This window comes from Polistes fuscatus, unplaced genomic scaffold (assembly GCF_010416935.1).
Source record: "Polistes fuscatus isolate 324 unplaced genomic scaffold, CU_Pfus_HIC Scaffold13, whole genome shotgun sequence".
NCBI classification, from domain to species: domain Eukaryota; kingdom Metazoa; phylum Arthropoda; class Insecta; order Hymenoptera; family Vespidae; genus Polistes; species Polistes fuscatus.
In genome coordinates, this window is record NW_025113031.1 from 700,439 (window position 1) to 724,243 (window position 23,805).

General features: G+C 30.5%; 4 protein-coding genes across 7 annotated transcripts; 2 read left to right on the forward strand and 2 right to left on the reverse strand.

The window, feature by feature from the left end:
• Positions 1-322: 322 nt before the first annotated feature.
• On the reverse strand, positions 323-3,434 carry LOC122513786 (dihydrolipoyllysine-residue succinyltransferase component of 2-oxoglutarate dehydrogenase complex, mitochondrial). The gene is made up of 9 exons (XM_043630259.1): positions 3,298-3,434; positions 2,691-2,715; positions 2,488-2,536; positions 2,264-2,334; positions 2,015-2,142; positions 1,583-1,918; positions 1,331-1,506; positions 790-1,240; positions 323-715 (listed from the first exon to the last, which is right to left on the reverse strand). The coding sequence occupies exons 1-9, from the start codon at positions 3,370-3,372 to the stop codon at positions 581-583; spliced, it is 1,446 nt and encodes a 481-aa protein (XP_043486194.1). The 5' UTR covers positions 3,373-3,434; the 3' UTR covers positions 323-580.
• A 276-nt stretch (positions 3,435-3,710) lies between these two features.
• Positions 3,711-10,552, reverse strand: LOC122513872 (trafficking protein particle complex subunit 8). 2 transcript variants are annotated; one of them, XM_043630353.1, is made up of 10 exons: positions 9,884-10,552; positions 9,234-9,675; positions 8,897-9,142; positions 8,312-8,818; positions 7,699-8,218; positions 7,433-7,618; positions 6,601-7,353; positions 6,384-6,540; positions 5,159-6,257; positions 3,711-5,085 (listed from the first exon to the last, which is right to left on the reverse strand). In XM_043630353.1, exons 1-10 carry the CDS (start codon positions 10,038-10,040, stop codon positions 4,818-4,820), a joined length of 4,335 nt encoding a protein of 1,444 aa, XP_043486288.1. In that variant the 5' UTR covers positions 10,041-10,552; the 3' UTR covers positions 3,711-4,817. The 2 variants fall into 2 exon arrangements, with proteins under 2 accessions (XP_043486288.1, XP_043486289.1); XM_043630354.1 differs by lacking the exon at positions 3,711-5,085 and having other exon boundaries at positions 5,339-5,468; positions 5,542-6,257.
• Positions 10,553-11,930: 1,378 nt separating this feature from the next.
• Positions 11,931-15,115, forward strand: LOC122513874 (polyadenylate-binding protein 1). Its single transcript, XM_043630358.1, has 4 exons — positions 11,931-12,506; positions 12,976-13,286; positions 13,361-14,306; positions 14,403-15,115. The coding sequence occupies exons 1-4, from the start codon at positions 12,314-12,316 to the stop codon at positions 14,843-14,845; spliced, it is 1,893 nt and encodes a 630-aa protein (XP_043486293.1). The 5' UTR covers positions 11,931-12,313; the 3' UTR covers positions 14,846-15,115.
• Positions 15,116-15,493: 378 nt separating this feature from the next.
• Positions 15,494-21,122, forward strand: LOC122513873 (tudor domain-containing protein 7). 3 transcript variants are annotated; one of them, XM_043630355.1, is made up of 17 exons: positions 15,494-15,695; positions 16,412-16,562; positions 16,655-16,848; positions 16,941-17,089; positions 17,184-17,289; positions 17,380-17,736; positions 17,817-17,993; positions 18,058-18,408; positions 18,522-18,689; positions 18,783-19,034; positions 19,109-19,357; positions 19,422-19,772; positions 19,848-20,065; positions 20,132-20,336; positions 20,407-20,525; positions 20,603-20,754; positions 20,858-21,122. In XM_043630355.1, exons 2-17 carry the CDS (start codon positions 16,481-16,483, stop codon positions 21,079-21,081), a joined length of 3,354 nt encoding a protein of 1,117 aa, XP_043486290.1. In that variant the 5' UTR covers positions 15,494-15,695; positions 16,412-16,480; the 3' UTR covers positions 21,082-21,122. The 3 variants fall into 3 exon arrangements, with proteins under 3 accessions (XP_043486290.1, XP_043486292.1, XP_043486291.1); XM_043630357.1 differs by having other exon boundaries at positions 19,109-19,354; XM_043630356.1 differs by lacking the exon at positions 15,494-15,695 and adding an exon at positions 15,800-16,089.
• The last annotated feature ends 2,683 nt before the right edge of the window (positions 21,123-23,805 follow it).

Sequence of the window (23,805 nt, forward strand, 5' to 3'; positions counted from 1 at the left end):
TATACAAATTTCAGTTGAAAATAATTGTATAATTACATATAGAGTTAGATATTCGACAGGAGAGACTACCTTTATCATATTGGAAAATAAGATTGTTCAATTAATTTCAAACTTAAAATAATAAGCAATAATTATTTCATATAGTATTTAGTTAATCAATGTATAAATACTTAAAAGTTTCTATATAGCATACCAAAATGGTATTTATGCTGAAACACATTTAAAAATAATAAAAGTTTACAATTGATAGTACACGGAGAGTATATAATGAATATCTTGCATTAAAAGACCAGGTTCGTGCGAGAAATAATATAAGTACAGATTTCAAAATTATGCACGTTTAACACGATTTTCTTGTAATGTACTAAAATTGTTTTCCATTCAATTCTAGACATCTGTCGTACTTTCTTTTAATCTCAGTCGTTACAACTTTACTGGTATATATAAAATCTTTCAATAAATGAACAGAATATAATACAATAGAACAGCGTACACAGAGCAATGTACAAAATATACCAGAAAGGGATGAGACGCGTTTAAATCGCGTTTAATTCGACGAGAGAGTATGTTATCCTTCTATTTAAAGACCAGCCAACATTATTCTTGGATCTTCTATCGCATCTTTAATTTTTCTCAAAAACATCACAGCTTCGCGACCATCGATTAATCGATGATCATATGTTAAAGCTACGTACATCATTGGTCGGATAACAACCTGCAAAATTGATTATTTTTATATAGATATTTTCTTTATTTTTTCTTCTTACGTCAAAAAAATCAAATATGTACCTGTCCCTTAACTGCAATAGGTCTCTCAAAAACACCATGCATTCCTAAAATAGCACTTTGTGGTGGATTTATTATAGGAGTTCCCATGAGAGAACCAAATACACCACCGTTACTTATAGTAAAGGTGCCACCATCCATATCTTCTACAGATATTTTTCCTTTTCTAGCCTTATCTCCTAATGCGGCTAAAGCGATTTCTATATCTGCAAAGTTTTTATTTTCCACACTACGAATAACAGGAACAACAAGACCTTTTGGCGTAGCTACTGCAACGCTGATATCGACATAATCTCTGTATACTATGTCGGTACCATCAATAACCGCATTAACAACAGGTTGATCCTTGAGGGCATAAGAACTTGCCGCTATAAATGGACTCATGAATCCTAATTTGAGGCCGTATTTCTTCGTGAAATTTTCCTGATGATTTTTACGAAATTCCATAATTCGACTGCAAACAACAAATTGTTGATATAAGTAACAATGTTTTGTACACTTTACTTTAATAAATATTTAATAGTATAATCGAATCATAAATAACCTCATATCAATTTCATTGAACGTCGTTAACATAGCATTCGTATTTTGTGCATCTTTTAATCTTTCTGCTATACGCAAACGCATTCTATTCATTTTAACTCGTTGCTCTGTTCTCGTACCAATTATTTCACGCGTATAATCTACCGGTGGTAACTGAACTTTTGCTCCTTCCAATGACTAAAAAGTATGGTTTTCCTTTTTAATACGGAATTACTTAAAAATATATGTATGTATGTATATTAATTTCCCTCACTTGTGCATGCTTGATGGCAGCAACTGGAATAGACGCAATTGGTGGTTGTGGAGGTGGAGGTTTAGCGCTAGGAGGCGGCACAGCTGACGGAGTTATTGGTGCTGTTGGTTTTGCAGCTGTAGGAGTAGGAGGAGGAGGAGGAGGTGGTGGTGGTGGTGGTGATGGCGGTGCAGCTTCTGCGGGTTTTGCCTTTGATACGTCCGGTGCAGCGGTAGCCCCACCGGTAGCACCAATATCGATAGTACATAGTTTTTGTCCTGGTTTAACAGTGTCACCGTCTTTGGTAAAAATCTCTTTAATTACACCTGGACCAGGTGAAGGGACAGGAACTGAAGTCTGAAATGCATATACGTATCGATTTTCAAATATTCTTCATATAACGATTTAATAAGTTATTACGAGAAATTAAATGACACGTGCTTATAAGTTTACCTTGTCAGTTTCAATTTCACACAAGACATCATCTTCCTTTACTTGATCTCCAACTTTCTTTTCCCACCTCACATCTCCTTCGCTGACGCTCTCTGCAAATGCTGGTACTACAATTTCTCTAATCTCCCCTGTAATAATAAAAAAAACTCTAACAATACTTTTTATCGACTCTTGTATCAAAAATCTTGATTGAATAATATTTTATAGATTACTTTCTTATGATATAAAGAATAATTAATATTTGCTTACACAATGCAGGAGTAGAACGTAAATATCTAGTTGGGATTTTCCATCTATGAGTTTGGAGATTTTTCGAGTATCTACATAAAAAAATATAAAAAAGAAATTAGTTTGAATTTAAAATGTCTGTAAAGGATTTGATTTCTTTCTCTCATATACTCATACATATAATTTAAATATTAAATAGAAAATACATAAATAGATTCTCTTTATAAATAGATGATTTCACTTACAATGGAGTTGTGACATCCACATGTTTGGTATGGATATATAATATGCGTCCTACAAAAATGATTTTATGTAATTAATAGGTTATGTGTTCATAGTTATCCTTAATGTCATCTAATGGCACTCTATAAAGATAATGCTTTTAGAACTATGATTATATCGCATAACTTCCTTAACATATAATATCTTTAATAATAATTAACCTTACCTTCTTTTTGTAAGGATCTCACAACCTACAAAAAAAAAGTCATGTGAAATTGTAATTTTGTTCATTTATGATCAAATCAATTGATTTAAATATCATTGATAATTATTAAAATAATTTTATAGACAAATATGACATTAATTTGATTGGTTAGGGCTGTGACAATATTATTTTTAGAATAAAGTACGATATATCTAAGAACAAAAGTTAAGTAGGTAATGTTCCTGAATGGACAGTAAACATTTTTTTCGTTAAACTCATGAGAATAATAAAAAGGACGTTTTAACAAGAAAATTTGCAAATGAAAAAACAAATATTTATATATATATATCTACATTCATACATATATATATGTATATATATACATATATATATACATATATCTATGTAACGATTTTTAACGACAATTGACAAGATAAAATTGAAATAAAGAACTGTACTAATCTATTATATAACAATAAAAGAGAGGCAAGAGGGTGGTGCAATTCCGACAGTTCGTATTTCTCTATTAAAATTATTTCAAAGAATGTTGGAAATTGAACCATATAAACTCTTATATTAATACAGAAGTAAAATCGACACTAAAATCAGTGATCATAATAACAATTACCTTATTTTGTAATATAGAAATTCGTGATATTACGCGAGGCGTGTACCGCGAACAGTTGGTCAACATCGCGGCCATTCTTAGACAGAAAATTATACTCAAGCGTTCCTCTTATGATGGTAGCATAAGACACTGCAAAAATTGGGAAATCAAATATCTAGGGAGAAATATTTCGAGTTTGCGTAGTAATGCTAAACGATGATTGGCCAATTGTATTTGCGCACAGATTTAAAAAAATACTGTACTTAAATACAACATACTAATATTAATATATCGACTTTTTATCGGAATCTCTTTACTTTTAATAAACTAGAATTTACGTTTTCTTTTTCATTTGCAATGTAAATATATATCAACAGCTTTGTTAAATTTTTTGTAAGAAATAATCTTGAAATGAAATTCAAAAATCAAATCAATTTACAGATGCATCATTAATCTAATCCTATATTTGTTTTTGAATAAGTACATGCTATAGTATGAAAATCTATTTACATATATATATATTATTTAAAATATTCTCTGTACATAAAATACATGAAGTACAAGTTTGTATAATTTTTAATTATCTGTCTATATTTTGTTCAAATTCTTTATTTCTGCTTAAATTACTTTGATGTTGACGAGGAAACTTGATATACTCGTCATATATTATTTCACAAACTGTTTTTTTATCATTTTTAATCAATATTAAAAATTTTAAAAGAAAAAAAACACGCGTATATATTTTGAGAAAGATTTATGAATATAAAAAGGCAAATGTTAAATATTTTTACGATGTTAAATAAACATTAATAAACATTGAAAATACCTAAATTAAAAAATGTATATTGAAATGATTAAATTTTGTAAGAAACGGTATATTAACTTCATTTTATAGAACACAGTATTAAGGAACATCAATGAAAATGTAAAATTTACATATTCGTGTATTTAGTACCGATATGTTTCTATAAAATATTAATTGTAATATCTAATGTTCTTTTTCAATTTATTCTATTAATTAATCGTTTTAATAATCGAGTCAATTACAACTCACACGTATGGAAATATTATGCAAATAATAATATACAAATAAGTTATATTATTTCATGAGGTAGATCCGTTAACCTCAATTAATTTTTTTTTCTTTTCTTTTTATGAAACCTTAATTTTCCAATTCTTTATATATCCCTACTTTATAATATCGCAGTTTAAAGTATTTATTTTTAAAATCGCTTTTCTATTTCAAAATTTTGTTCTACTTCTCTCAACAATATGGTTTATTATAGCTACGAGTAAATGTTACAGTTAATGCAAATTAAAAGTTTTGAAAATTGTTTCATTCTAAACTTTTTTCTTGTCTTTTTTCTGTTTTTTGTTTGAACGAAAATGTATATTTTTTCTGATCTATAAAATATTATTAAAAGTAGAGTAATAAGAGAATAGAAAGATATAGGCAAAGGAATGATTTTTAATTAAATTAAACAAAGTAATCGATGTGATATTTGTTATCTCAATGATACCTAATATTGCGATAATGAATTTTATACAGCTGCATTCTTCATAATGCATATACTTTCCATATTCCATTCTTGAGGAATGAATTCTCTATTATTTACAATTTTTACAGATACTTCTATTCTTGCTGCTAAATTGTATGTACCAGGAGCTGATAATATAGCTTGCAATTTAATAGTATTCTGTGCGAGGGACTCTATGCAACAATTGATTGTCGAATGACAAATATATCGGAAGTTTGTCGAAGCATGCGGCGAGTAAAGTTGAGTCTTAATACTTGGAAGTTGAGTATCGCTAAGAAAGAAAAACAAATCAATTAAAATGTAATTTAATGCGTTTTGAAATATTTCTTAATCACATTCTTTACCTGCTTGTTCCAATCGTGTTTATTCTGACATCAATTTTTGATTGTAGATGATTTTGTATGTACATTGTAACTGGTATGACGCAAAGTCTATTTTCTCTAAAATTATGCTCGCCTTGCCTGAGATGTCTTAAAGAAAACGTTATTACATTTTTACAGAACGTAGTCGCATTCGTTTGAAAATCAACTCCTACTAATTGTTCTTTATTATGTATTATCGATAAATCTGGTATATTCCTATCTGGTCCAAATATCTTCAAACGTCCACAATATTCACTTTGTTCTACTTGTATTTCTTTTGGATATTTGTAAACTTGATTTAAATATTTCATATCAATATGATGCTGACCAATCATTTGCCTAACGACACAACCATTTTCTATTACCTTATTTTTCCATCTAACAATTAAAGTCGAATTCATCATCATAGTACTTAGAAGAGGATCCTTATTCTTTTGATTAATTTCTTGTAACTGCAATTGCATATCAGCTGCGTTTTCATCTATATCCAATGGTAAAATATATCTCTTTTGTACAAAATTCATGAACGGATAATCTATTTCCAATATTTCATCACTTTTGGTATCCTCTATCGATACATTTGAAAATATTGCTGAGTTATCCAATTTCTTTTGTAATTTAAACAAAAAATGAAATATCTCTTGAGGCCGTATTATAATATTAGATGTAAGAACAGATGATTTAAATATCGACCAAGTGTCACTTTGGCAAGACACAGCTAATATTGATATTTCATTAATTAAATTATCATGAATCTGATTCATGTTCTTCACTGACATTTTCATATTTAATGTCGGTAGGGTATCTTTAAATACTGAACTTTTTGATGCGATTGCTCTGATTTTAATCGAATCCAATACTTCCAAGTGCCACGTGTGTCTGCATAATCTGTGTCTTGGAATACTTTCAGAGTCAACATTCTCATAGTAAAAAAGTAAATCTAATCTATGACTTCCCTTCTTATAAGGCGCTTGGATCCATAATGGCATCTTATGAACATCACCTACGTTTAAAATGTTATTTTTATCTGAAGATAGCAAAACTTTTGTTACAGCTTTATTGCTTTTCTTCGAAGAATGTTCTGAAATTTATATGTACATACATCATTTTCTTAATGAATATCTTTAATAAATGAATGAATCAATAAATCTCGTTTATAGTATATATATGTATGTTTATATGGAAGAAAAGTATAAAACAAATTTACCATTAAGCTCATCTTCATTTCCCAATGAAAATAACTTAGCATTGACAGAAGTAAGATAAATATTTGTTAATGGCGCATTTCCTATATTTTTTAATGTTACTTCTACTTTTTTTATTTCTCCGCATAACATTTCAGATGATAATTTGCTAAAATAAACCTGTAAGCATAGTTTAGTTTAGTCCGATATTGAAATAAGTAAAATAAGTGACTTCTTTACCTGCATATATGGAGCTTCTTTAATGACACTCATCTCTAATCTATAATCCGCAGCATATATTTGTACGCCTGGCTTTTCTTTGACATTTTTTAATTTGGGTCCTTTGATCTCGAACAATCGTTTTCCAGCTACAGAAATGCTTGGATTCGTAATAGGTGCGTCTAACATTGCATGAATTGGATTAGACATGTTGTACTTCAAACCCAAGACTTTGACCTGTCCTACTTGCTTAGGTGTCAGAGATAATACAATACGTTCTTTACAAACTGGATGTAATATTATCGAATGGATTACTTGCGTGTCAACCGGTTCCGATTCCGACGATGTTTCCAATACATTTGTTTCATTAGTAACAGAATGATTGCTACTTATAAATGACCACAATAAAGTTACGTTGGATAACGGTAATGGTATATGCAGTGGATTATGTAATTCAATAGAAAAATGCACTGGCTCATTCAAGACGGCATTTGGTTTGACAGTATTATTACTTATACTCGAATACAATATAATGGATGGCTTAAATATCATAGGTGGTGTTCCCTGAGCTTCAATTATAAGTATTTCTTCCATCTTTGACCATCTTACATCGTCTGTTTCTTCATCGTCTAGTGACACATGACTCGCCGAAATACTATCTTCGGTCGATTTGCATAAATGCCCATATAATACCTTAATCTTGTTGCTATCTATTAATGGTAAAGGCAAAACAGGAAGCTCCTGGTTATTCGTAGCATCTTCTTGAAGTAATAACTATATAGAAACAGATAATAGTTTTATTCGATCATAAGGAAATTATCGATACTGCTTCATTTTATATGCGCAAACTCACATTATGAGTATGTAAAAATTCTCGTAAAAAAGCAGCTTGTTGCGGTGCTGGTTGTTTACTATTAGCATTCAATAATTTTTCAAATGCCTTGACAGATTCTTTAACTTGCTTTAAAGAAGCTGCTTGCCTACCAATGGTAAAGTGTATATGATCTTCTGCCAATGACCATCCTCTGTCACGATATACCTAATAATAATAGAAGTATATTGTAACGATTGTACTATTATAATGATATTAGATAGAAAAAAATATCTAATCGATATTACCTGATAAGCTTGCTGATAACATCTTAAAGAATGTTTTCGTTGGCCTGCTTTTGAAAATCTATGCCCAGCCAAGACAGCATGAAATGCATACTTTCTCATCATTTTGGGACCAATAAAACAATAAGCAGCTTGTTCGAGAAGTAAAGCCGAACGCAAATCAGAATCTTCGCACGTCATACGTATTAACTGTTTGGCTGCTTCCCCGTATAATCCACGGCCCTTCAAGCACTCAGCGCTGAGCAATGTTGCTCTCGTTGCAAATTGGGGCATCTTACAACTATTTGAATAAGTTAATATTGCATCATCCATGTACTCTATTGTTTTTCGATTCATTTCACCTTGCATGAAAGCGCTCAAACCAGCCATTTCTAGAGCACCCGCGTAATAAAGCCATGCTTGATCGCCTGCAAAATCTCGTTTTGCGCTATGGTATGCTTGATAAGCCAGCGAATAATGACCAAATATAAAAGACAAGTCACCCAAACGACGCAATTGTAACTCGGAAGACTCTGCGGTATAACTGAAATTGAAATACATTTGAAATTTGATTGTATAGCAATTGGTAAATAATAAATTTTTATGTTGTTTCTAGAGACATACAAATAGGACATACATCACAGCATTTAATGGAGCGGATCCAGGAGCTCCTGGTTTATTTGTACCGAATAATCTTCTTGTTGCGCTAAAAAGTGATCTACTAACACCCTTTTTATTTGAAATAACGTCATTTAATAAACCAATTTGTTTCTCAACATATGGCAATAAACTCTTCAAACAAAATTCTGTTATGAGTGACCTCAGTCTTTCAAGATCTTGCGTAGATAATCTAGCACCGTGTTGTGCAGCAATGTAATTTGGAGAATCTGCCCAAACATTGGCATTGATTGGTGAATTACTAGATATATGAGCTTTAATATTAGCAGTCAAACTAATATTATGTAACTTGTCATTCTCTGGACTAAGCGGATGAATAGTTACGGAGACAGCTTCTTGTCCAACTTCTAATTGCACGTTGCTAGCAGGTTCTGACATTTCAGAAGAAAGGCTTATCGTATCAGCTACATCTGGTGAAACTAATGCATTGTTTTGCGGAACAACCGGTGTTCCAGCTTGACTCGATCTATAATAGATTAATATAATAAATGAAAGACAATTTTCTTTTTTGCATCACAACAATTGTATATCTTCTTGTACTTACTTTTCAGACTCTGTTGTCACTTCATTTGGCATAGCAGATACACCTCCCATGTCTGCCGGAGTACGTGGTGAACTATTTTGTTCGCTACCGCTCGATAACTCTGTACGTTTTATTAAAAATTGGCTCCAAGGATCTGGTAAATGTGAATTGTCATCAATTTGTCCCGGCGGTCGTGAATTCATTTGTAAAAGGAAACAATTATTAGCACCATAAATATTTTTCATCTCTGTAAAAACAGTTTCTGCCCTGAAAAAAAGATTAATCAATATAGTAATCAAATAAATTATTTCTATTATATAAATAAGAAAAAAGGAGGGGACAAATTGTATTTAATTACTTATTCTTATCATCCAGTAAGGCATCATGTATTAGGATGTAATATCTTAATGCATTGTTATTAAACCACTTTGGTAATTTCCCAGGAATACTTTGGTGTAATTGCGAACCCATTGCTTGTACTTTGTCTAAAGGATTATCATCTGCCGTTGAAACAACAATCATACAGGCCAGAAAGTGTCTTGTAAATTCATGATCCGAAGGAAACTGTACGCTAAGAAACATTTCTCTCCATGCTTCGAACCATGGAACGGATATAGGAATATCTAAATCAATGGTTCCAATACGAACAACGGTAGTACGTTCACACATGGACGAACTAACAGCTTCATTCAACATTTTCCTTGCGACACTGGGTTCAGGGGGATGTGCATTAACATCTTGTATAGAAAGTCGAAGATTTCTAATGGTTACAACATTTCCTTGTGGATCCTTCAAATGTCCTAGAATAGTTGTAAAATGCATAGAATAAAACACTTATCAATGGGTTACAAAGATAGTTTGCACTTGGACACATTTATGAAACTACCAAATTCTTTCCTATGAAATTGTAAACATAGGCAGTAATTATAATAGTAAGAAACAACTGTTTGCTTGAGAAATGATAAAAGACAAAAGGTATTTCTTTTTCTAACTTGTAAACATCATTACCTTCGGTATTTAACTTGCAGAATGGTTGCAAAAGTTCAACAAATGATAAATTATTTTTTTGACATGTCGCATCGGCAGCAGATGTGCATACTGCAGCAATTTGCGGGGAAAAGGTATTGCTGATAAACTCCCGTGGGGTTAACTTGCATTGAGCCATTACTATTTCTTATGATTATTATTATACTTTTTTCTTTATTCTTTTTTTAGTAAACCAACGAACGAATTTTTCTTATTTTTTTTGTATTAAGTACTACGAACACTATGATCATACACACATATTCGCATTAATAATAACACTAAATCTACGCATTATTTTACGTGAATAAAAGTGACAGCGACGAAAGCAACATAGTACTTCGCTCGTAAGGATGAACATGTCTACCGGACTGGAACAGCTGTCTATCAAATATTACTAATCATTAGATTTCAGAAAATGATCCATCATATTTTTTTTTAATCATGTTATATTCTTTCTTTTTCTTTTTCTCTTTTTTTCTTTCTCTCTCTTTCGAGACTTTACATCTTCATTGAAAATATAGGCTTATTAACGAATAGAGAGAATCAAACAGAGCGGACCTTTCTATGAACCGCAATTTATTATTTTCCCATATATAAATGAGGTTTCGCGCCATCTACAAGTTCCCAACTCCTTCCACCAATCAAAGTGGCGCTAAATACGAATCACTACTCGCGTCGTTGAATATCGATAAATCCAATCGGATAAACTTCCTGTTTTTATCTCTTTTTAAATTTACCTATTTATCATTGTAGAATATACATAATAGACGAAAAACACAATAAATCTTTTAGTACAATTTTCTTTATGAAGTTATACTTCTTTTGGCGCGTTGGGGAAAATGTAATGGGAGTGAGATTTTGTTTCGAGCGTCTGGAAAAACGACACCATGAAGTTTGTCGGTATTTACAACGCGCGGCAAAGCGATTTCGTTCAAGTATATGGTATGAAGTTGTCTTCTTTTCTTCTTCCTCCCCTTTTTTTCTCAAGCAAGTCACCCATCCAAATACTAATCGTACTCAGCGCTGCTTTACTTAAATGATCGAGCGGGAACTAATACTATCACCGCGCGTGACGATATATCGATATCTATCGATATATCTCTCTTATATTTAGTGTGGACTAATATCTATATTTTGATATTTTCTTTTTCTTTTTTTTATTCTTTCTTATATATATATATATAATAATAATAATTATTTTTTTGAATTTATACTTCTTTTTTTTTAAGTTATTTTTGAGGTTATTGAGGTTATACTCGTTTAGTACGGCAAAGAAGTATAACTTCTTACGTGCGTATATAAGTACACACACCAGTTTTTTTTTATCTATATACTTTCAATTATGTGTCGATATAAAACTACATATATGTACATATTTATTTTAAAGATGGAACAATTATATTAATTAGAATGTAAATCATTCTGATGCCAAGGATGAAATAATTTTTAGTTTAAACATTTGACATGCAACAAATGGTTTATAATTTGCAATTGCTCGTTAAAATAATAAAACAAATAATAAAATTTCTAACTTTCTAACCAATCAAATGAATGATTTATGATCACGTGACTATTGGCTACATCGCACAAAGGTTTCTACACTGCCATATAATAAATACGATCATAGCAAAATTATTTATACACACGGTTATTCATATTTAATACATTATTGTATTCGTATTTAATTGTTATATTTGTTGTATTTTCAATAAGTCACAATAAATATTCAACCAACAAACGTAAGGACCAATGACGTGCGATCGTTAAGTAGATTTCACATCACAATATTTATAAAGCTCTGTGATTGGTTGTTGCCTGTTGGCGCTTCTTTATTGGTTTTACTTTTTTTTGTAACAAAGTTATATTTGTTTATTTATGAAAAAATAATTTTATTAATAATCATTAGAATAGATGAGAAAAAATAAATAAATAGAAAATATATTGTTGAAATAAAAAGAAATGTATAAGATTTTTCATGGAAACTAATTGAAGATGGCGCCCATATCTACTGAAGAGGGACTGTTTTTCGTGCACCAAGTGTATCCTACGGCCAACATTTAAGCGTAAGAAGAACTACTTTGAACGCCTCTTCCTCATTAAGAGTAGAGTTGTATTCACGCGTGGTTGTGTCCCTTCCCAAAATAGGTCACACAACCCACTTCCATTCTATTCGTGAAATAACTCTCCTATAAAAAAATCCAAAAAAAATATAAAATTGCAAAAATACAACCAAAAAAATCGTAAAACTGTTGCTGAAAACCGCGATACTTAAAGAAATTGTGGAAAAAAATAGTAATTGCTTTACGAAGAACGACGTGGTCCGAGGGCAAGCCATATTGAAGAATCGAGGGAAAGCAAAAAGTTGTGAAATTTTCATCGATAAGGGCCCGCAAGACCAGGTAAAATATAAAAATGAATCCAGGAGCTCCCAATTACCCAATGGCTTCGCTTTACGTGGGAGATTTGCACACCGATATTACCGAAGCAATGCTTTTTGAAAAGTTTTCATCGGCTGGCCCCGTACTTTCCATTCGTGTATGTCGAGATATGATTACGAGACGATCTCTCGGTTACGCATATGTCAACTTTCAACAACCTGCTGATGGTGAGTATTAATTTATTATTATTCTTAAGCATGATAAAATTCCACGCAATTTTCACTTCCTCCGAGCACCTCGCCATGCTTTATTTATGCACCTATGGCACGTGCAACGCATTGTGCAAAGCCACCATATTGGATCTCGCAATACTTTGAATAATGGATGACGATTGAACGATTCATGCCGTCTATTCGATGCATTTATATATTATTTGCTATTTCGACGAAAAGATTAAAGAAAATACTGATTGTATTATTTTTTTTTTTTATTTTTGCATGCATTTTTATATTTGTAATGATGCGTAAGGATTTTTATTTTCTTACAATGATTCTTTTTCTACTACAAACAATCGTTATTATTGTAATTTTATAATCATTTGATAATGTAAATGTATGATTCTATTTATTTATATGATATTATTTAATAAATAAATAAAATATTCGATATAATAATCAATTCTATAATGAATTGTAGCCGAACGTGCGTTGGATACTATGAATTTCGATATGATCAAAGGGCGGCCTATAAGGATAATGTGGTCCCAACGTGATCCTTCCCTTCGGAAATCTGGCGTTGGGAACGTTTTTATTAAAAATTTAGATAAAAACATTGACAATAAAGCAATGTATGATACATTTTCTGCTTTCGGTAATATTCTTAGCTGCAAAGTTGCTCAAGACGAGTCAGGTGCATCTAAGGGATATGGCTTTGTCCATTTTGAAACAGAAGAAGCCGCTAACAAATCTATCGACAAAGTTAACGGAATGTTGTTGAATGGGAAGAAGGTAATTTGTTTATTATAACAGTACATACCTTCCATTGGATTAGATTTATTTAAATATTTTTCTTTTATCTTTAGGTGTATGTCGGTAAGTTTATCCCTCGCAAAGAACGCGAAAAAGAATTGGGAGAAAAAGCGAAACTTTTTACCAATGTTTATGTAAAGAATTTCGGAGAAGACATGACCGATGATAAGTTGAAAGAAATGTTTGAGAAATATGGGACCATCATAAGTCATAAAGTGATGAACAAGGATGACGGGAAATCTCGAGGTTTCGGTTTTGTCGCCTTTGAAGATCCTGATGCCGCTGAACAGGCTGTTTTAGAATTAAATGGAAAAGAAGTGGCAGAAGGAAAATGTATGTATGTAGGTAGAGCTCAAAAGAAGGCGGAACGTCAACAAGAATTGAAGAGAAAGTTTGAACAAATGAAGATAGAACGGTTAAACCGTTATCAAGGTGTTAATCTTTACGTTAAGAATTTGGATGACACCATCGACGATGAACGTCTAAGAAAAGAATTTACACCTTTTGGAACCATTACCTCTGCTAAAGTTATGATGGAAGAAGGACGTAGCAAAGGATTTGGCTTTGTATGCTTTTCAGCCCCGGAAGAAGCAACTAAGGCTGTAACAGAGATGAACGGTCGTATAGTAGGTACTAAACCGTTGTACGTTGCTTTAGCTCAACGTAAAGAAGATCGCAAGGCTCATCTTGCTTCGCAATATATGCAACGCATGGCTAACATGCGTATGCAACAAATGGGTCAAATATTCCAACCTGGTGGCGCCGGCAGCTATTATCTACCAACTATTCCTCAACCACAAAGATTCTATGGGCCGGCACAACTTTCCCAGATTCGTGCGACACCCCGTTGGCCGGCGCAACCCAATCAAGTTAGACCTAATGCGCAGACTGGTAGCTCTGGCTTCGCCGCCATGCAAGGACCGTTTAGAGCTGCTCCGCGAGCTCCTGCCGCTCAACCTGGTACTATGCGCAATACGATATCTGCCAGGCCAATAACGGGTAATGTATCGCGTGTACTTTATTCAAATATTATCCTAGTAGAAAAAGAGAAAGAAAGAGAAAGAGAATATTTAATAAAAATAATTTTAATTGTAGGTCAACAAACGGTAGGCAGCGCAAACATGCAAGGACGTTCTATGGCTGGGCAAGCAGTTGGAGTTTCTCCGCAGAGCCGTCCTTCTAATTATAAATACACATCAAATATGCGTAATCCTCCGCAGGCGATGGCAGTTCCTGCCCAAGCTCCGGTCCAACAGGCAGTTCACATTCAAGGCCAAGAACCATTGACTGCCTCCATGTTAGCAGCAGCTCCTCCGCAGGAGCAGAAACAAATGTTGGGAGAACGTTTGTTCCCGTTGATACAATGCATGTACCCGCAACTCACTGGGAAGATCACAGGAATGTTGTTAGAGATCGACAATTCAGAACTTCTTCATATGCTGGAGCATAATGAGTCATTAAAAGCTAAGGTTGAGGAGGCTGTGGCAGTACTGCAGGCTCATCAAGCCAAGCAGGCTGTCGCTTCGAAAAAAGAGTAAACCGCCATTCAATTTAAGCTGTCATTTTTATTCTATTATTTTAATTATCTTTTAATTTTTTTTCTTCTTTTTATTTCTTCTTTTTCTTTATTGTCATTTTGCAATTAATCTTCAGTTGAAAAATTTCCTCCTAAAATGCTTTATGATGGCTTAAGCGATTGTTATGATGTAATGGCGAGGAACAACAAAGTTACATTTGAAAGCTAATATTGATCGCGAGACGATTTTCTTCAAGTTTTATGATAATAAATTTTTCTTTGATGGTAGAAATCGACTCGATTTTTATTCGATCTCCCAATTTTTTCAATTAAATGTGTTCCATTAAATGTATCACGATCGTGTATAATAATCTTTATAATTTTCAATTAAAGTTTCAAATAAAAATAAAACTTCCTACTGTTAAACCTTTTTTTTTAGTTTTTTCTACAAATTCATCTATATGATAAATTTTGTATTATAGAAAAAAAACGAATAAAATAATGTGTTACATACGAATAAGAAAATAGAAAAACGAAACGTTTCCAGTGGTTCCTGTTAATAAACTTTTAAAATACGCGCCTTACCAGTAATTTGTTATCGCAATTAAAATGTGGTTGGTCGATTGATCACGTGGTACTTTATACTTGATATATGATAGGTTAGCTTCTTTCAATCGTGAAAGTGTGACACAGCCCAAATATAATTTTCGATCGTATGTATGGTACAAACAATGTACAATCAAGGGGAAATGTGCAAAGGATTATATACGTAGCTGTGGATTAACTGTCATAAACTGCCGGACATATTAGACTAACTCTAACTAATTACATACAGGTGGAATTATACATATATGAAGGATCGAATAAAGCCGGTTAGTAATTATTTTGCACAATAAATATTTCGCGAATTAGACATTAAGAGATATATAACAAGTTCAATATACATACGATATATACGAACATTGTAATTAAGTAGTTCAAGCACGATTGGTTGAGATCGTTTAGAAGAACTGACTTTGATTATGTCGTAATAAATAGATTAATATATAGATTATCGAACTATTCACATAAACAGTTTAATAATTACGAATAATTTTCCATTAGAGATTTATTTTTTTTTTTGACATATGTATTTGTATATGCATATACTAATGGAAAGAAATTGATTTCTCTTTTCGCATACTCAATTGGAAATATTTTCTACGTCACACTTTAATTTGTACGTAGCCTACATATTTGAGAGTTCGGTGCAGATTATTATCAAAGGTGCGATTCAAATATGCGCAAATATGTTTATATATCAAAGGAACGTATTTATATATTTTCAATACATATTTCATATTTATTTTACGAAATCTCGTTAGATGAACCATTTCGTTAGGTATTCTCTGTCAAAATCATACGTAAAGGGTATTTTTCTCTAAGTAGTAAGAAATACGTATGGTCGCTTAACGACACGTATACGTATACGTATATGTATGTGAAAAGGAACAAATGAAAAGCAATATTCATATAAAAATTTGCATATCGTTAAATAATTAATGTTATTGTTATTAAGCATATAGGAAACGTTAAATATATTTCACAGATTTGTATTTGAGGAAAGTTATAGACTATTTGATACAATTGAATTTATTTGACATATGAAGCATCCAAAATGGATTACGGTAAGGTCGTATCAAATTTGCGAGCGGTATTATTGTCCTCTAAGGGAGGTGTTCCCATGGATGAAATAAACCGTAAGTTGGAAAATTATAAATATCATACGTACTTAAATATATCTCTTCAAATTTACACCGTAATCATTTTTTCTTTATTTACAATAATACAGAAGATTTTCAAACAATTATTGGCGAAAATATACCATATCGTAAACTTGGCTATCAATCTCTGGAAGCTTTCGTAAAGTCAATATCTGGAATTAAAATTGTTAATAAAGGTAGACAAACGTACGTAGAAGCTCTACCTAATGAAAAGTCTTCTCATCTTTCTAAATTAGTATCACGACAGAAGACTAGGAAAAAGGTTGCTTTTATTTGATATAATAACATAAGTTACGTGTTAGATACTTGTCTTATACGATATGTTTTTATTATATTTTTATGTACTATATTTAGCCACAGAAAAGTTTCCATCACAATTCAATGCCATGTCGAATTCCACGTTTAACCAAGAAGGTCGTTAACTCTGGAAAAAATGTTAATGCAAATTCTTCCATGCTAACTAAAAATTCGATGAAAAACAACGCTAGTTCCAAACAAGAAAAGTATATACTTTTCTAATCATAGAATAAAGTACAAAATGATAGATTTAGAACAAAATGTGATTCATTATTTATATATAATTTATTATTTATTCAGGATCATACCTCTCATGCAAGTTCCAACAGGATATGCATCTCTTCCTTCTTTAGAAAGACCCAGATATATACAAGCGGCTTCTGAATCATTTACTTCTCCTAGCAAAGTAAACACTTTATATCCATACTTGATAATAATATTCTTCTATATATATATACAAAATTAAATGATTAAAATGAATTATTTATATTTTTAGAAATTAAAGGATAGAAAATCAAATGCTATTCAAATGATAATCAACCAAAATGTTAATAAATTCAACAACGATATCTTTTCTAAAAACAATGGCAATGGTGACAAGTCTTCTCAACCTGCGATAACATTTAATAAACCGAACACCATACAAGAACATTTAAAAGTTTGTAATAATGAAAAATCGTCTTCCAATATAAGCGGAAGGCTTAAAATGAATTCAAACATTCCATCCAATTCTCTTATATGTAATAACGTATTGACGCCTTCAAATTCTGAAATACTATCGCCATTATCTCCTGCGCAACTAATAGGAAACAGACAAAAATCATTTTCGACCGCAGAACCATTAAAAATCTTGGTATGTGTATATATTTTTATAAGATATAAAAATCTTTCTAAAAATTGTCAAGACAAATATAAATGTTTATTTCTGTTTAGGTTCAAGAAACTAATCAGAAAGAAACAGTTTTGAAATCAACTTTGGTATTCAAAGATGATCCAAGACATCAATTAAGTATCTGTGCAAAGAATTTTAATTTACCCGAACCTATATACAGGATATTATCAGGAACTGATAAAAGTCCAACGGTAACGGCTATATATGCTCATGTCAAGGTACGTTATACCTTAATTATTAAACTATTCTTTTAAGTAATATATCGTTAATACACATGTACAGATAGGATCGTATGGATATAGTAATTATCCAAACGATGCAAGTTCCAACGACGAAGCTCAAAAATTAGCAGCTAAAATAGCATTGAAGGATCTTATCGATAAATTTGGTTCATTGTCTAACGTCACGGAAACTATCGATAAAAAATTAATACAAAACCGTATAAAACAAATCGTGAATACTCACATGAATGGAGTTTTCAAAGATCAAATACCTGCATATTACAAACAAAGATACGGAGAGTGCTTACCTGCAGATTGGTTTAACATCATTGAAGAATGCCCTGATATTACATTAGAGAAAGGTGCTGATAATTCTATTATTTTACGACGATATGAGATTCAAACGGAAAAGGTAAAGCATTTCAATTTATTGACGAACTTGTGATTTTTATTTCTCATTATAATTATCATTGTTTTCTAACTTCACAAGAATATTTATACAGAGTATTTGTATTTTTATTTTAGGCATGCCATCCCATTTCAACAAAATCGGATAAAATATTATTGAATCCGGTAGGATCAATAATACCAGGACAATTGCAATTGCCCGAAGATCAATATTGGATTGTATACGTTTGTAATATCATGAGTACAGTTGATGTTTGGGTTCGACTTGGTGGTCCTAATTATAGCGTAAGAGCTAATATTAACAATTTTATGATTAATGATCTTTAAGCAATCATTTGTAAATATTTTTGACAAGTATTAACTTTATTCGACATTCAGGACAAATTTGATATTATGATAGCCGATATGATGGAATATTATAGTAGAAGCCAATCTCCTGTTAAATCAGTCGAGATAGGAGATTATTATGCAATATTCGAAGATGATTCTTGGCATAGAGTTCGCTGTGAAGAATTCGACAATACTACTGGGGTTGTTACTGTTTTATTCATCGATCATGGCGATGAAGTTAAACGTTCCTTAAGTGATTTACGTATATTGGATAAAAAGTTTTGCAGCTTACCGGCTCAAGTAATATTCTATTAGATACGCATGCACAAGATATGTACAAGTCTATGACAAAAAATGTATTTTTCCTTTTCTAGGCAATACGTGTTTGTTTAGCTGGTTTAGAAGACTTCCAAGATTATGAAACTGCTTTACTTCATATAGAATATTCATTAATTGGCTTAACTTTTTATGTTGAAGTGCTTAATCATGGATTTGATAAAGATGGTCCATACGCAACTGTAAATTTTTATGATACAACTGGTCAGGATGATGTCAATTTAAATAAAGTTCTATATAAACAGATATTAAAGGATATCATAGCTTCACCACAATTGATGGAGGTTGTAAGTGATTATTTTTTCTCTCTTAAGTTTTCTATAATATGTACATTTGTACATTTTCTTTCAGGAAGGGGAAGTTATAAAAGTTTTGGTCTCGTACGTAGACAAAAATGGCGATATTTACATTCACATGCAAACGGAGGAAATGAAGTACTTATTTGGTTTGATAAATCGGTTGACGCAAACTAGATTAACTGAAGATATTTTGAGAAACAGTACAGTTAGTGTTGTCGATAGAATGAAAAAATATCTTGTATCCTTCAGTGGAAATTGGTATAGAGGAGAAGTGGCGAATATTTATTCAAATAGTCAAATTAAGATGTTCTTAATTGATTTTGGCACTACAGTGGTTGTGAATAAAGAAAATTTATTGCATTTGGAATACATTTCTGATGTGTTAAATAAATTTCCTGCACAGGTTAAATCTTTTTGTTTTTCTGCTTGTAAAGTGGTACGTATCATATATAATTTAGTAAATGTGTATATTTTTCAGGCTATTAAAGTAAATCTCCACAATATTGAGGAATCAATGTTTAATGAGATGATGGTTTCTCGGCTAAGGAAGCTTGTTCCACATGGTCAACCGATTCTTATAAGGGTGATTTCATATTCGTCTGTCAATACACCATTAGTAGAAATATTTAAACGTATTGAACCTGATAACATTCTTGCTTCTATTAATACTACCTTAGTTTACGAAGAACTCGAAAGGTATATTAGGATAATAAAAATGTACAAATTCATTATTTTGTTTTCATTATTATGATTTAAATGTAGAACTATTGGAGATGGTAATAACAATGTCAAGTTGAGAAAACGTATTACGTCTCGAGTTGCAACGAACGAAAACGATGATGTTATAAAAACATTAAAGCCTCCGAAGATCGCTGGAAATCGCGAATTTTTTGATGTACATGTTACAATGGCTGCCAATCCTGGAAATTTTACCGTTCAACCGCTCGATGACAAACGATCTTTAGAGGTATTGTCGATATCTATTTTATTCCAATTGATTTGTTATTATTTAATATGCTTATTAAATATTAATTCAGGCAATGATGATCGAATTACAAAAAGTTTGTTTGACTAATCAAGGATTGTGTCCAACGATTGAATCTATTAAAGAAGGCAATTTTTATGCGGCTAAACATAAAGATGAGCATTGGTATAGGTAAATAATAGAATATTTTTATATCATTATTATATATTTCAAATATATTTTCTTATTATCCGAATGATATTTTCTAGAGTAAGCGCTATGAATATTATTGATGAAAATATGGTTACGGTATATTTCTGTGATTTCGGTGATGTATGTATTCTATCATTAGACAAATTACAACCTTTGAAAGGTCAGTTTTTAGAATTACCATATCAAGCGATAAAGGCCAAGCTAGTCGGTGAGTCATTTAAATGGATATAACATACTGGATCATATCTACAAATCCAGTATATAAATAAGTATACAAATTGTATAATTATTACAATTATTACAATTATTAGGAATAAGGCCTATTAACAAGGATTGGTCGGTGGAAGATTGCTTAAGATTTCAACAATTGGTATTAGAAAAGGACTTTGTATCTATAGTCATTGACTCGACTCGCGACGACAAAAATCCTGCTGAAACTATACTTGGTCTAAAATTGATAGATGTAGAGACATCGGAAGACATTTTCATTGATCAACTTTTAGTAGACGAAAATCGTGCTGTATTTATAGACTGAATTAATTATCCTAGTAATAAATCAGGATAGTAATACCAAAAGTTATTATACATTTCTACATTGAAACAAAAGTAATAAGATAAAAAAAATTAACAAAAAAGAAAATGATAAAAAAAGAAAATAAAAATAAAAATAAAAATAAAAAATAAATATATATATAAATATAAAGAGGAAGGGAGAAAAATCTATAAAAAAGAAAAAGATATTTATTAAAAGATATCATTATAATTTTAATTATAAGAAGAGAGTATATGACTAGGAAAGTATTTTACAAGGTTGTGTTCGCGTGATATTTCATTGTTATAATTTTATGCTTTGTTTTTTTCTTTTTAGTGTATATATTAAAAAAAATCTTTTTTTCTCTTATCTAATATATTTTCTGAAATTTTTCAATATTTCTTTTATAGTGAGAAAGAGAGAGAAAGAAAAAGAAAGAGAAAGAAAAATGAATATGTAACACACACACACCCCGGTATAAATATTTTTATATTATATATATATATGTACTGATGAAAGAATTGGAGAATGTCAAGATTCATATGGTGAAATGTAAACATATACCAAATACGTCGGTGAAAAACCGAATATTTGGGTTTACTATTATATATTAATATTTCGGATACACACCAAGCGATCATGTGAATCTTAACATTCTCTATTTTCAGTTTTTCACGGTAACATATATATGTTTCCTGGATCTATTAAGGTATAATATCATTTTAACCAAAAAAAATAAAGGTGATTTTTGTTCTTAAAAATTAGAAAAGATATTAGCATGTAATTTTTTTTTAATTTTCTTTGGGTATTATGCCTTAAAAAATATATATACATATATATATTATATGTAATATTATATATTAACTATATATAATATAATAATATATATTAACTATATATAATATTATATACATTTATATATATATATATATAATTATGTTAATATACTATAGTGCTTAAATATTTCTATAATCTTCTTTAAAAGTTAAGATAAAAATTTATTACGAGTTTAAAGAATTTGTTGTTCCTTTAGCTATGATTTTTTTTATAGATTTTCGAGAAATAGATAGAGAGAAAACAGTTTAAATAACGTAGTCTCATCAACTTGACATAATTCTTTATTCTACAAAGAAATTTTTGATTGTGGCCTGTAAAAGACTAAAGATAAAATAATTTGATTCTAAGCATTCCATTTTTGTTTTTGTTTTAATTTTGATTAATAAGTATAAAACTAATGTTGACAATAACAGCAAAAATGTTTCAGGTTCATTTATTCCTAAACTTTCAGAGAGATTGATTTATGTTGTGTTCTGGGCTGTTCACTAAAGTCAAGCAATGTGGGCACGGTTAGTAATATGGATGGGTGGCTTTGTCCGGAGAAACAAAAGACAAAAAACCGTGTGCTGTTGACTCCAGAGAGACGATAAAAAGATTGTTCTTTGATAATATTGAATAAGTATGAAAAAGTAGTTCGTGACTCAAACCCGTAAAAGAGAGAGTAAAGAGACAAGAAAATTATATTTAAAAAAGGGTTTAAGATAACGTAAATTATTCCCTGAAACATTTTTTTATGTTATATGATCAGTTTAGCTTTGCATATGTATATAAAGAATACAAGTTATCTACAGGGTGTCTGAGATTATTATATATTTATATACATTTTTTTCTTATCTTTGAACGTAAAATATACTCACAACGTTTGTACGAAAAAAACTCAAACACTCTGTATATATTTTATATTGTTTAATTAATATTTAAAAATTCTATAGAAAAAAAGTAGAGTAGAATGAAATACATTTATTATATTATTGTTAATTTTCGAAATAATTACATTTTTGTTTAGCTTTTTCTTTTTTTTGTTTCGTATTACAGTTTTTCATGATATTTTTGGTGCTGTTATATTGATTGTGAAATTTTATTATTGTGTGCGTTTTTATTATAATTCATGAGAGATATTGGCTTTAAAGTGCCAACTTATATCATCATACACGTTCTTTTATATGTAAGGATAGCAATTTAATCAATTTACAAGCTACATGATTTTTACGATAAGAATGTAAGAATATATATATATGTTACACGCATATATTATTAAAATATAATTATTAATATAATGAATACAATAATTATTAATTACATACTATAATAATTACATTCTTATTAGTTGTTAATAATATATTTTAAAGAACGCGTATATGTATACATATATTGTTCTTTATAATTCGATATGTAATAGTATGATAACAAAAGAAAAAAAATCCTTTTTCATCGTTCAGTATTTTTTGTTAGACTATATTTCACAATATGATGTCCTTGCTTCCCTGCGTGTATATGAGCTATATCTAATGTCTAAACTAAATATATCTAACATTGGACATGACATAGTTCTTTATAAACGAAATATATATTTTTATTTTGTTATATTAATAATATATGATATAGATTAGTGTGTTGTTTTATGGTAATATTATTTTTGATAATTCGATAAAAGGTGCCAATAAAAAGAAAATAACTTTATATACAAATAAAGGAAAGACGTATTCTACCTAAATCTTTATTTATAAAAATCCTTCTGTATATAAATCCGTTTATAAGAATATATATAAACACAAATTTAAGTAATAGAATGGATTCAAATATACCGCGTAAATAATTACTACGTAGTTCGAGTAATATCTAAGGTTTAATTATAGAAATAAAATTAATAAATTATATTTAATATTATTT